This window comes from Hibiscus syriacus, unplaced genomic scaffold (genome assembly GCF_006381635.1).
Source record: "Hibiscus syriacus cultivar Baekdansim isolate YM2019G1 unplaced genomic scaffold, ASM638163v2 tig00110621_pilon, whole genome shotgun sequence".
NCBI lineage: Eukaryota > Viridiplantae > Streptophyta > Magnoliopsida > Malvales > Malvaceae > Hibiscus > Hibiscus syriacus.
Window position 1 is genome coordinate 1,165,480 of NW_024062802.1, and position 13,877 is coordinate 1,179,356.

Consider the following 13,877-nt stretch of genomic DNA (forward strand, 5'->3'; position numbering starts at 1 on the left):
GACGTTGCTGGACACGACAGCTGAGTCGGAACTCGAACAGTAAGCGGAATGATTGGAAACAGTAGTAATGAGATTGTGGCCTTTGATGAAACTGAATACAGGTTTGAAAACAGTTTTACACGGAGGTTTATTGCTAGAAAAAGTAGAATTTAGAAGAACTTTAGACGAATTGCAATAAATTGTAGGAGGTTCGATGAAAAAAGTAATCAGCTTATAGTGTTGATATTACCCACTTTTATAATCATCAATCTATCCAAACATTGATGAATGAGGATAAAGACTTGATATTTTTTTATTTTTTATTTTCGTCAGGATATCTTTTTTTTTATATTGATGCGTCGTCGTGATGAAGTTTATATCCATGTTATTCCGAGTGGTGCCCTAAACATCATGCGAGTCAAATAAACCCTTCATGTGTAGACACTAATTTTCATAATCATTTTTTTTATAAAATAAGAAAATCAAAATAAAAACATTTCAGTGTTGACCATCTACTTTCAATACCAAATCAAGCTCGTTTTATCACTTTGTTAAGAAGAAGTGAAAGAGAAGTGATAACTTTGTGAGAAAGAAACTTCCATCGCATACAACACTTTAAATAGAGGTTGTAAGTGACTATTATACTTGCTCAAATACAATCATGCATGCACCTATATGTTCATATATATTAATTAAGGACATGCATACATGATTATTAGATATATTAACAAGCACAAACACAGAGAAAGTAAATAGATAAAATATTTTAGAAAACTCTCATAAACCCTAGTAAGATAGTAATAGACGGCGCTTCAAGAAGCATCATTTTCGATTGTTCTTCGTTTCACTGACAACTTTCTTAATGTCATCAGCAATGGCCATAGCATCCATCGACAAACCAAATAATCCCCTCCTCGATAACCCACAACAGTAGAGGTTGTTTCCTCCTTTCCAATGATTCGGGAAATGATTTTTAGGCATCCCTTCCTCATTCAGAATATAGTTATAGTCCTGTATAGAAATATCCATATTCATCGTTAAGAGAAGTACTTATAAATAATCTACTCTCTATGTTGGAGTTATTCTATGTTTTCTTCAAACATATAATAGATTTAGAGCTTGAAATATGCAGCTTAAATATTTCGCATTCCTAATTTTTTCTTTTGAATTGATTTGAATTTCATTTCATAAATATTATATGTATTGAACAAAATTTGATCATACACGTGCATGTTTCATCGTACTAAAACCAATATTATTAGAAATTTATCTTAGGTAAGACACAAGACAAAAAAGTCATTCATATGGGAGCATGTGATTGATATTAAATTGAAATCGACAAAAATAATAATCACAAACTCACTAAAAATTAACGGTTTTTATGATAAATAAAAACCGAAAAATGATTGATCATAGATTCACTAAAAGTAGAAACGATTCTTTTAATCTAATTTCTTCATTTATAAAGTTTGAATTACCTTGTATAAAAGATTTAACATCTCGTTAATAATCAATCTTTTTCCATAAATTCTTTAGGTATGGTTTAAATTTTTGTTCTCTACAAATGTTCATTGCTACAATAAAACCTTTCAACTTAGCAAGAAATAAAAGTAAAGCGAAGTTGGGAAATGAAATTACCTTGAGCCAGTTATTAGTAACGCTTTTATAGCCCGTCGCAAGAACTATCACGTCGAATTCTTTCTCCACGTTATCCTTAAATAATACCTTCTTTCCATCTATGTTTGATATCGCTGGGACAACCTACATATATCATATACCAAAGTATTGTTTTATTTAAAATCGAACAAAGATATTATCTTGTAATGGAATTAAAATCTTTAAAAAAAATTGAAATTTGAATCAGTTGACCTTTATCTCTTTAGATTTGATTTTGCCAATAGTTCCAACATCAATCACAGGAGCTCTCCCGGCTGTTGCTTTAAGATAAAAAGGACCTTGCTTTGGTCGACGGATCCCATACTCCGACAGATCTCCCAACACTATATTCGACATCGCTACGGCCATGAAATCAACAAGACGAATCGGGATGTACTTGGACATTGTCATCCCTACCCGCACGATCTCTTTGGTCAACACATGAAACTGTAAAAAAATAAGAGCAAAATGAAAGCGAAAAACATCTTCTATTTATCTGTTTTGTTATCTTGTACTTATTAGTGTTAATCCGTCACTTATATATGTAAGAGAAAAGACATATTCTTACAGGGCTTCTTATGACAATCCATGAGCGAACTCCGAAATTCGATAGATCGTAAGCTATCTCCATGCCCGAATTACCACAACCAACGACTAGGACATCCTTGTTTTCATACTTGGCACCCGATTTGTACTCGTTGGAATGCAAGATTTCACCTTCGAAAGTATCCAGCCCAGGCAAGTAGGGGATGTATTTGACACTGTTCTCCCCCGAAGCTATCACCAAGAACTCAGCAACGTAAACTTCCACACCCCTGGTCTCGGTGTTCCTCGCCTCGATCCGCCATTTCCCCTCAGCTTCATCATACACAACTGATTCCACGGACCGGTAATACTTCGGTCGGATGTCGAACGTTCTGACATAGTCGTCGAGGTAGTCCACGAACATGTCTTTAGGTATGTAAGTAGGGCTATCCGGTGAGTGTGGTTTGAAGGGCAAAGCACAAAACTCTTTGGCCAAATGAAGCTTCAACCGATCATAAGCTCGTCTCTTCCAAAGAGAAGCATAAACATCCTCTCTTTCGAGGATGACATGAGGAATAGAGTGAGCCGCTAAGCACGCAGCTGTTGCAAGACCAGAAGGTCCGGCACCAACAATCACTACAGTTTGTTCCATTTTTTCAAGGAGAAAAATACCACTCTTCTTCTCTTTGGAACTATACAATGAATAACAACACTGTACGGTTCGAATATACATAAAGAGGAGGGATAGCACAAATTCCATTCCAACATTATTAGCATTAACTACATTTCCATCTTGGCTGATTCATTGTAGATTTTCAGGGTTTTAGATGGAAGTCACCTAAAATCATGGTTGTCACTTTGGAAATTTGAATATATCCATAATATATACATTTGTTATGTCCGCATCTATAATATTTAAGTTTAAACCCTACTTACCGCTATGTATCAACCAACGTTCTAAAATGGATACTTTTGGTATGTTTTTTACATTTCCCTTTTTTGCTTGGTACATCAATATACATCGAATAGTTTTGTGTATTTGTATTTGATAAATTGATAATCCATAAATGTATATTTTTACTTAAGTTCATTAAATAATATTTAGTGGAGGATACTGTACAATTATTTTTGTTTACATATATATATATATATATATATATATGGTGTTACTACATAAGTATACTCTGGGACGGAACTAAAATTAGAGAATGAGAAGGACTAAGATGTCAATTTTAAAACTAATAGGACTTAATTAATTTTAAATCTCAAAATTTAAAAAAATAAATTTATAAATGCTTAGTAAAGATTAAAATTACTATTAAATAAAAAAATTAGGGACATCATCCCTTCCACTTTCTAGCTTTGTCACCGAGTATACTCCTTGATCAGATTGAGAAATAAATATTATAAATAATATAAAATTAAAGATAAATAAGGAAAAATGAAAATGTCAAAACAACACTTTCTGCTCTATTAAATTAAATTGATTTATTGGAATATATTCAATTATAAATACCAAAATTGGCATGGTATTGATGAATGTTCCATGTCCGGCGTTTCCTTGACCTAATTATAAATAATTACCAAACCACATTCTAATTGTAAATAGGTAAGCAAATTACTGTTTTTAAACTCTTTTTAACTGATTCAAGACTAGAACTATTCAATGAGTCGTCTACCCATTCAGTTTAATAGAGTTGAATTATTAGATGTGATTGTGAGTTTTAATTTGGATAATGATGATTCCATAAAATTAAGAATTTATTAAGAATTGAGATTTATATTCGATATTTATAAGTATATGTGTATATATTATCAATAGATCATTTGATAATAAAGAACCGAAATAGGATATTTTATTTTTTAATAAAAGAGAGACAAAAGTCATTACAATAATTTATTCATCCGAAGGTAGGGGATCATTAGTGTCCCTGCGGAGGATATCAAGTAGTTGAAGTGGAAAAGAAACGAAAATAATATAAGAAACCTGCATAAGAGAACCCTAAGAGTAACCCTCAGCACGAGCCAGGAACACTGTTGGGGAAAACAAGTTATTTCCCACACGAACGTAGTTTTAAAATTGACCTAAAATGTCAAGATTAAAACCACCAAAGGTTGCACAGCGGATAAACCTGTCAAACTATTGAATATTGAAACACAATGGAAAAGAACCGAATAAAAACAATAAAGGAGAGAACACACCAAATTTACGAGGTTCGACGAGAATATCGTCTACTCCTCGGGCACCACACCGGATGATAACTTCACTATATCTCCAATATTACAACAAATGGAATTCTTTAGAATTCCCAAAGTGGGAGAATGAAGAATACAAGAGGAAGAGAGAACTTGTTTTTGGGATGATTTCTAATGGAAATACTTATGCCTATTTATAGTTGAGTTTTAAGAACAATATGTTCAAAGTTTGGCCACCTACCAAAGAATTTTCCAATGTGTACAAGTTAGCCACCAAATATGAAATTCACATGTTCAAAGTTTGGCCACCAACCAAGATGAAATTTCCAACTTGTCAACTTAATTTCTAGACAAATCTAACAAATCTCCACCTTGGCTTGAAATTACCAAGCCTACTCAACTTCTTCAACTCCCCAAATTTGTAGTGCCTCTAATTGCGCTCACAAGCGCTACACACCCGAAGGTGTTCATACTTTCAGGATGTTAATCAAGTTCAAACAATGATTGAACTTGATTACTGTTACCACCTTGGTCATCATATCTGCAGGATTTTCTGATGTCGCAATTTTATGAAGTAGAATCTTTCATTCTTCAAAGATCTCCCGCACAAAGTGATACCTCACGTCGATATTCTTAGTCCTTGAATAGTATACTTGATTTTTCGCTAAGTGAATAGCGCTCTGACTGTCACAATAGAGACTAGTGTGACTTTGAACAACTCCCAAGTCTTCCATCAACCCATTAAGCCAAATTGTTTCCTTTACAGCCTCTGAAACTGCCATGTATTCTGCCTCTGTAGTAGACAAGGCCACCGTAGATTGCAATGTAGACTTCCAACTCACTGGGGCTTTAGCAAGAGTAAACAAATACCCAGTAGTTGATTGACGCTTATCCAAATCACCAGCATAATCGGAATCAGCATATCCAACCACACACTGACAAAGTGCTTCATCCTGTTCAAAAACTAAACCAACATTCATGGTTTGTTGGAGATACCGTAGAATCCATTTCACAGCTTGCCAATGTCCTTCTCCAGGATCATACATGTACCTGCTCACAACTCCAACTGCTTGTGAAATGTCAGGAAGCGTACACACCATTACATACATCAAGCTTCCAACTGCATTAGCATATGGAACTTTTGCCATATACACTCGTTCTTCGTTAGTTTTAGGAGATAATTGAGAACTAAGTTTCAAATGAAAAGACAATGGGATACTTACATGTTTGGTATTTTCATTCATGCCAAAACATTGTAATACCTTTCTCAGATACTGTTTATGTGTTAAACAAAGCTTCTCTCTCTGTCTATCTCTGCTTATCTCCATACCAAGAATCTTCTTGGCCTCACCTAGATCTTTCATCTCAAACTCTTGATTCAACTGAGCCTTTAATTTGTCTATCTTCTTTTGACTCTTCGAAGTGATCAACATATCGTCAACGTACAAGAGAAGATAAATGAAAGATCCATCTTTGAGCTTTTGCAAATACACACAATGATCATATTTGCTTCTAGTATACTTTTGCCTCCTCATAAAGCTATCAAATCGCTTGTACCACTGCCTCGGAGATTGCTTCAATCCATATAGCGATTTGTTCAGCTTATAAACCCATTTCTCACAACCACCATCTTTATATCCTTCTGGCTGAGTGATATATATCTCCTCTTCTAAATCACCGTGCAAGAAAGCCGTCTTTACATCAAGTTGAGCTAGCTCCAAATTCAACTGTGCTACCAAGGCCAACAATATTCTAATGGATGAATGCTTCACAACAGGGGAAAATACTTCATTGTAGTCGATTCCCTCCTTTTGAGCGTAGCCTTTAGCTACCAACCGTGCCTTGTAGCGAGCATCTTTCTTGCTATGAGATCCATCTTTCTTTACAAATACCCACTTGCATCCAATGGCTCTTTTACCTTTCGGTAATTGTGTCAGTTTCCAAGTGTTTTTCTTTTGGAGAGATTGCATTTCTTCATCCATGACACTTTTCCACTTATCACTTGCCAAGCTTTGTATTGCTTCTTGGTAAGTGATAGGGATATCATCATCAATAACTGGAAGAGCATAGGCCACCATATCAACAAATCGAGCAGGTCTACGAATTTCTCTCCTTGGCCTTGTAACTGCAAGTGGTTCTGGTGTCTCCAATGGTTCTTAGGTTTGAACCTCTTCATCTTCTGATTTTTCTATTGGAGTTGAAGAATCAGCTGCATCAACTTCTGGGATCATCGTCTGCTGAAACTCCACCTGTTTTGGAGTATGCTCCACCTGTTGCGGCGTACTACTTGTCTGGACAGCTTCACTTGTTACCTTCTTTACTAGGGCAAATTCATCAAAGGTAACATCTCTGCTACAAATTATCTTCTTGCTGTCTAAACACCAAAGGCGGAATCCCTTCACTCCATGGGTGATTCCCATAAAGAGAGCCTTCTTTGTTCTCGGATCAAGCTTGGATTCCTTCACATGATAATAAGCAGTGGATCCAAATACATGTAAGGAATCATAATCAGTAGCAGGTTTTCCAGACCATACCTCCAATGGTGTTTTTCCTCCTATCGCTGATGATGGCAGACGATTGATAAGATGGTCAGTATATGTCACAGCCTCAGCCCAAAATGCATTGTCTAACCCAGCATTAGACAACATACATAGAACTTTCTCCAATAGTATTTGATTCATACGCTCTGCCACCCCATTCTTTTGTGGTGTATGTCTAACAGTGAAGTGTCGAACAATACCATACTCATGGCAAACGTCAAAGAATGGGTCACTTTTATATTCCCCTCCATTGTCCGCCCCAAGACGTTTGATCTTTCTACTAGTCTGGTTCTCGATCATATTTTTCCATTTCAGGAAAATTTGAAGCACTTCATCTTTAGACTTCATCGGATACACCCAAACTCTTCTGGAAAAGTCATCTACAAAAGTTACAAAATAATGGTTTCCTCCTAAAGACGATGTATTTGAAGGACCCCACACATCTGAGTGAATATAATCTACAATAACTTTTATATTATGTATAGTGGTGCCAAACTTCACTCTCTTCTACTTTCCCAGAACACAATGCTCGCAAAAGTTCAATTTGCAAGCCTTTGCACCTTTCAACAATCCTTTCTTTGCAAGAATTTGCAAGGATTTCTCTCCAGCATGTCCCAACCGCATATGCCACAACTAGGTTGCGTCCAAATCATCACCTCCGGAAGCTGCTGCAACTGCTCCAATAATTGTACTACCTTGGTAGTAATACAAATTATTTTTCCTGATGCCCTTCATCATTACAAGTGTGCCATATGTGACTTTTAAAACTCCATCTCTCATAGTGACTACTGAGCCTTTGGATTCCAAGGCTCCCAACGAGATGAGATTTTTCTTCAAACTGGGCACGTATCGGACATCTGTCAGAACTCTGGTTGATCCATCTTGATTCTTCAATCGAATTGAACCTATCCCAACAGTTTTACAGGCATTTTCATTGCCCATATAAACAACTCCTGCATTTAGTTCCACTAAATCGGAGAATCACTCCCGATTAGGGAACATATGATAGGTGCAACCCGAATCTAATATCCACTTATCGGAATGGAATGTTGTTGATGAAGCAACCAATGATATGTCAGAGTCATGTGCATCATGCTCTGCAACACATGCATCTGGAACAGTTTTTCCTTTCTTCTTCAGCTTCGGACAATCTTTCTTCCAATGGCCTTTCTCATGACAAAAGGCACATTAATCTTTTCCTAGTCTGGACTTCGACTTTGATCTCCCTCTCCACTTTGGCTTTTGACTTTTCGAGCGACCTCTTTCCACCATGGCCTCCGCTGCTTCGTACTTGCTCTCCTTCTTGGTTTTCTTCCTGAGTTCATAACTATACAAAGCAGCAGTTACATCTTTAAGGGTAACATTATCCTTACCATGAAGTAACGTTGTCTCAAGGTGCTCAAATTCATCTGGAAGAGATGACAACAACATCAAAGCCAAATCTTCATCTTTGAAGGTTTCATCCATGCCCAATAAGTCTTCCACTAGCTCATTGAACGCAGTGATGTGTTCATTCATACTGGTTCCTGGTTGATAATCAAATCTGAACAATCTTTTTTTCACGTGGAGACGATTCTGAGAGCTTTTCTTCAGGAATATTTCCTCCAAAGCTTTCCACATCTTACTTGCAGAAGTCTCGTTCTTGTAGCCATACTTCTGCTCCCTGGAAAGACAAGATCGAATCGTGTTGTACGCCAAACGATTGATTGTTCCCCATTATTTCTCCTCCATATATTCGAGATTTTCTTCCTCAATGGCATTGTCTAGACCTTGTTGGAATAAAGCGTCTAACACCTCGCCTTGCCACATGCCAAAATGACCGGATCCATCGAACAACTCCACCGAGAAATTTGTATTTGACATCACCCTCCTCACCGATCTAGATGAAGAGCTTGATGTCTCAACTGATCCGTATTTTGGCATTTTAATTCTAACGAACAATATTCAATATCACGAATTGTATCTTTTCAGCAACGAAACCACCAGGATAACCTCAACCGAAGCTCTGATGCCAATTATTGGGGAAAACGAGTTATTTCCCACACGAACGTAGTTTTAAAATTGACCTAAAATGTCAAGATTAAAACCACCAAAGGTTGCACAGCAGATAAACCTGTCAAACTATTGAATATTGAAACACAATGGAAAAGAACCGAATAAAAACAATAAAGGAGAGAACACACCAAATTTACGAGGTTCGACGAGAATATCGTCTACTCCTCGGGCACCACACCGGATGATAACTTCACTATATCACCAATATTACAACAAATGGAATTCTTTAGAATTCCCAAAGTGGGAGAATGAAGAATACAAGAGGAAGAGAGAACTTGTTTTTGGGATGATTTCTAATGGAAATACTTAGGCCTATTTATAGTTGAGTTTTAAGAACAATATGTTCAAAGTTTGGCCACCTACCAAAGAATTTTCCAATGTGTACAAGTTAGCCACCAAATATGAAATTCACATATTCAAAGTTTGGCCACCAACCAAGATGAAATTGTCAATAAGTTAACCACCAACCAAGAAAAAATTTCCAATAAGTTGACCACCAACCAAGATGAAATTTCCAACTTGTCAACTTAATTTCTAGACAAATCTAACAAACACCTCCAAACCATATCAAGACACTCTTGTGGGCATTCCCGTGTGTACTGTTGCCGCTTTCGAGGTCATGACACAAGCGCACACTCTAGACAGCGGAGAAGGGGGCGGGTTTGGGGTATGGGGGGAACTAAAGTGAAAAAAAAAGATTATTCAACTGCCCTCTCTATAGTAGGTAATCAAATTCAAGAAATCCCTCTTAAGCATACATCGGCACTCCAAACTCAAGGTAAATGCTCTTCAGTTCATCAAAATCCATTTCAACACCCTTAACACCTCCAGCAGAGAACGTAAGTCAAAGAAAACACAAAAGACCGTAAGGCTAAAACCACATGACATCCACCAGTTCTCTCCGAACATACACCCCACCCTAAAGAATGAAATAGAGAATTTTCCTTTTCAGGGCTCAGAGTGGAGTAACGGGAGGGAACATGATTCTTAAACATTTCCCTTCATCTTCTACTGCCTGTATCCCCTGTTTCTAAAATCTATGTTCTTTGAGAGTGAAGATGACATGAACTTTTTCAGCAATAAATTATGGTTTTCAATGTTTCAGAAAAACAGTAACGCGAAATAAAGTCAACTTACATTCATAAATGCTCCATGAGATGATGCTGTAAGACTACTACTTAAGCACATAACTCTACATCTGACATATAATACATTTTTTGTTTACCTGAGGTATTATCAATCTCCGAGGGATAAGCTCCTCATGACATCGTGCACAAAACTCCCAAGGGCAAATCTAGAGAGCATAAACAAGAGAAGATAAAACACAATGTCAACTAATCAGAAGTTCCTGCACTTGTACCTCCTTTAGCACATAGAATTTAAAACCTCCAAACCTTCAGATCTGGAGAGAAAACAATACGAAGTTGACCGTCCCGAACTACACGAAGATGCTCAAAAACACTCTCTTTTATTGCTTTTGCATAGTCAAGGACAATTTGTCCATTTGCATTAAGGTATTCGCATTGCATATCAACATAAAGAAGCTCCTCTAAAGTGCCACTGTCATATTTGATTTTAAATAATCGGAGCAGAACCTCAACGGCTGTCTCTGAAAGTACAAAGAGAGAGTGTGTCATAAAGGATTTTTTTAATGTTTTCAAATTTGGTTACAAAATCAAATTTGAAAACATTAATGAAACTACAAAGAGAGATTATATGAAGTCGCTCAAAATTTATATGACCTTTTGCACTACACCTATGTATCTCACAAGGGGAACTAAATTCTTCATACTTGAATTAGGTCAGGGATATAATGGAAGCTGTGCCACCTTATCTGTTGGTTTTCTTCTTTTTTCCAAGTCTTGGCTGTTTCCTAGAATAGCATAACTGGATAGTAATAATCATCCGTTATAACTCGATCTTGATATTGTGTACCTTCATCAAACATTAATAAACAGTGTTCCTCAAATACATCATTTAGCAAATTTAGAATTGCTGGAAAGCAGTGTACTAAGGATATTGCATGCCAACAGTTTCCCTTTCACTTTCTGAAGCACCAGATTTTCCTCTTACTAGGGACAATTAAGTGTAAGTTGGATAGTTTCTTTAAACAACATACCTGAGGAAAAACACCGTTAGTTTGCCGACTATGTCCATACAACGAAACATACCACCTTTTCTTTGAATTAGGAGCAAAATATTCAGCAACAAATTTCCGCTAGAATTCAATATTGTTATCCTGCATCAACACGTGTTACTACCAAGGAAAACAGCAATGAAGAGACAGACAATTAACTCCACAAGTGAAACTATCTTACATTAGGTCTACACTGTTGCTAATATATGTATTGAGTCAAACGCTGAGCACAAGTGCCAGGTTCGCAAGCTGGTCTTACCGGAGATCTAATAGGTAAATTCTGCTGCTGAAACTGTAGGTGTAGTTGTGACCTTTGCTGAGGAAGTGATTTCAACAGTTGTTGCTGATATTGCATCTGCAAAATTTGCTGTTGTTGCAAAAGATTCATCTGAGCAAGAGCAGCTTGAGAAGACTGCCTGGACAATTGGATGAACTGCAGCCGCTGTTGTTGTTGCTCCTTCTGCAAAAGCATTGCTTGATCAGACTGTTGACGTTCCAATTTAACGGGCCCTATGCCTCTTCCAACTTGGTTCTGCTGAGGCACTAGCTTCATTGGTCCAAGATTCCGGAATGACTGCAATAGTTGCTGGGGACCAACCTGATCATTCACAGTCTGAGGCTCCAACTGACTGCACCTTTTCCCCCTAATTCTCCTCGGTTTGATTGAAATTGCTGCGGTGATTGACTTTCTGAAAGAAGGAACTGTTGCATTGATTGCTGAGCAGGCTGAAACTTTTGGGGCTCAAATTCTTGAACTTGAGATTGTTGTTCTAACATTTCAGGATTTCCGGCATAGTTTGCAACTTGCTACTTCTGAATTTGGTCTGATGAGTCAAATTTTGCAATATTTGATGGTGTAAACGATGAAGGAGGTACGTTGAAACCAATCTCATTTGCTACAGCAGTGGCATCAGAATCTCTCTGTTGGAAAACACCAGCACCAGAGAGGTCAGAAATTGAACTCCCATTGCCGAAAGACTGATTGAGAAGTGTTGAAATATTTGCTGTTTCTACCTAGCAAATTCATGTTATAATGTGCTCTTGGTGAGACAAGTGAGGAAAATGTAGCCTGCGGAGGCATTCAACCAGCTTAAGATCCCAAAATCAGGGATTTAAATAGCGTTCGCGGCTGCGTTTTCGGTCTAGTCGCGTTTATTGCGGTTGTGGACATAACGAATGTCATCACGGTCATTATGGGTGCCGAGGTCGTGAATTATTTTAAATTTCGCACAAATTATCATAAAACATAATAATTATAATTATAATTATATAGAGTAATTTTAATGATTTTTAGAATGTTTTCTAACCTAAATTGACATATATAATATAGTTTAACCATATAAAAGACTTTAAAATTCCGGTAATAGGATAAGATAATTAATTCATGATAATATTGTGAACACAATATTATTTAAATTACTGAAATTAGGATTAAATTAAACAAAAATTAAAGTTCACATTCTAAACTATATATTAAATTATAAATTGTTGGGATTTGCGAAAGTTTGAATCGAAAATTGAAAGGGTTTGCAAAGAGGGGTCGGAGCGGTTTTTGTGTTTAGAGAGTAAGGAGATTGGATAGAAAATTTGCACAGCGATTTATAGTGGTTCGACTTCTCAATTAATTCTACATCTACTACTTTAGCTCATCACCAAGGATTTTTCAACAAATTCACTAATTTGTTCTTTCTTTTTCAAGAACAAAGAGATAATCTTTACAACTCTCTAGTTTTTCACGGAATAAACTAGAACATTCCCCTAGCTTTTACACGGGCTTAGCTAGAACCTTTCCCCTTTACAGCAAGAATTAAACTCACAAGAACAAATATTTACAAGAGAAAGATGAAATAAGAATGAAAGACTTTTTTTCTTGTGTTTGATTGTTTGGATAGGTGTTCTCATACTTCTTCAAGTGTCCTCGGCTTGTTTTTATAACTTGGAATTTGTTTGAAGTTATATCTAGCCGTTGGTGATGTTTTGGAGCCGTTTGGGGATGATTTTTCTGCAAAAATAGGTTGCCCATAACAGGGGATATCGGTACCCCTTCAAGGTGTATCGGTACTACCTTTGTTAAATTCAAATTAAACTAGCCGTTGCAGGCAGGGATATCGATACCCGGGGTATACATATGATATGGTACCTATTTATCCTGAGATCTCTTTTGCTACTGGTGCAATCACCTCTCACGAGGGAGTTAAAGCCTCTCTGATTGAATGCGGGTCTTGTGTTATAGGAGCCGAAGCTGCCTATCAAGATCAAAAGCGTTAGCCTGCCATTCCTCTTCTTCCTTTTCTAGTCACTTAAGACGATCTTCTATTTTTGTTTACAATTTTTCTCTTTTTCTTCAACAATCTTAAGCTCCGACGAAAATTTCTTTCTCCGATTACAATGAATTCCACTCCGGTAAGATCCACAAAACATGTTCATTCTTCCTTTTTATTTTTACTTTTACTTTTACTTTTCCATTTTCTTTTCCTTTTTAATCTCAACATGCATATATAAAAACCGTAAATTTGGAAAGAAAGAAAAAAATACAGGTTTGGTGACGATGAACACAAAAAAAAAAATATTTCCTTAAGTTTTTTTTTCAGTAACGGTTGGAATAACGGTGATTGCGTCTCGTTATCGGCGTAATCGTTCGTTTCCCGTTAAATTGCGAGGATAATCGACCGCGATCGGTGTGAATCCGTGACCCACCGCAAAAACCATGAATAGCGGTTTCGGACAATACGCAACCGCAATATCGTGACCGCTATAGCGTTTTCATAACGCTGTTGATATCCTGCCCA

The 13,877-nt window shown here is 36.8% G+C and overlaps 1 protein-coding gene and 1 pseudogene across 1 annotated transcript; both read right to left on the reverse strand.

Moving 5' to 3' along the window:
* Positions 1-801: 801 nt before the first annotated feature.
* LOC120135880 (probable indole-3-pyruvate monooxygenase YUCCA10) lies at positions 802-2,812 on the reverse strand. The gene is made up of 4 exons (XM_039152051.1): positions 2,204-2,812; positions 1,849-2,082; positions 1,618-1,740; positions 802-990 (listed from the first exon to the last, which is right to left on the reverse strand). Exons 1-4 carry the CDS (start codon positions 2,810-2,812, stop codon positions 802-804), a joined length of 1,155 nt encoding a protein of 384 aa, XP_039007982.1.
* Positions 2,813-10,876: 8,064 nt separating this feature from the next.
* On the reverse strand, positions 10,877-12,182 carry LOC120135956 (annotated as a pseudogene).
* Positions 12,183-13,877: the final 1,695 nt, after the last annotated feature.

Bases quoted from the DNA above. Each gene is read 5' to 3' on its own strand.
- LOC120135880 (XM_039152051.1), bottom strand. From the start codon at position 2,812: ATGGAACAAACTGTAGTGATTGTTGGTGCCGGACCTTCTGGTCTTGCA. The intron at 2,083-2,203 runs GTAAGAATATGT...ATTTTTTTACAG, and splicing joins GGATTGTCATAAGAAGCCCT to TTTCATGTGTTGACCAAAGA. The intron at 991-1,617 runs GTAATTTCATTT...ATTTCTATACAG, and splicing joins TTACTAATAACTGGCTCAAG to GACTATAACTATATTCTGAA.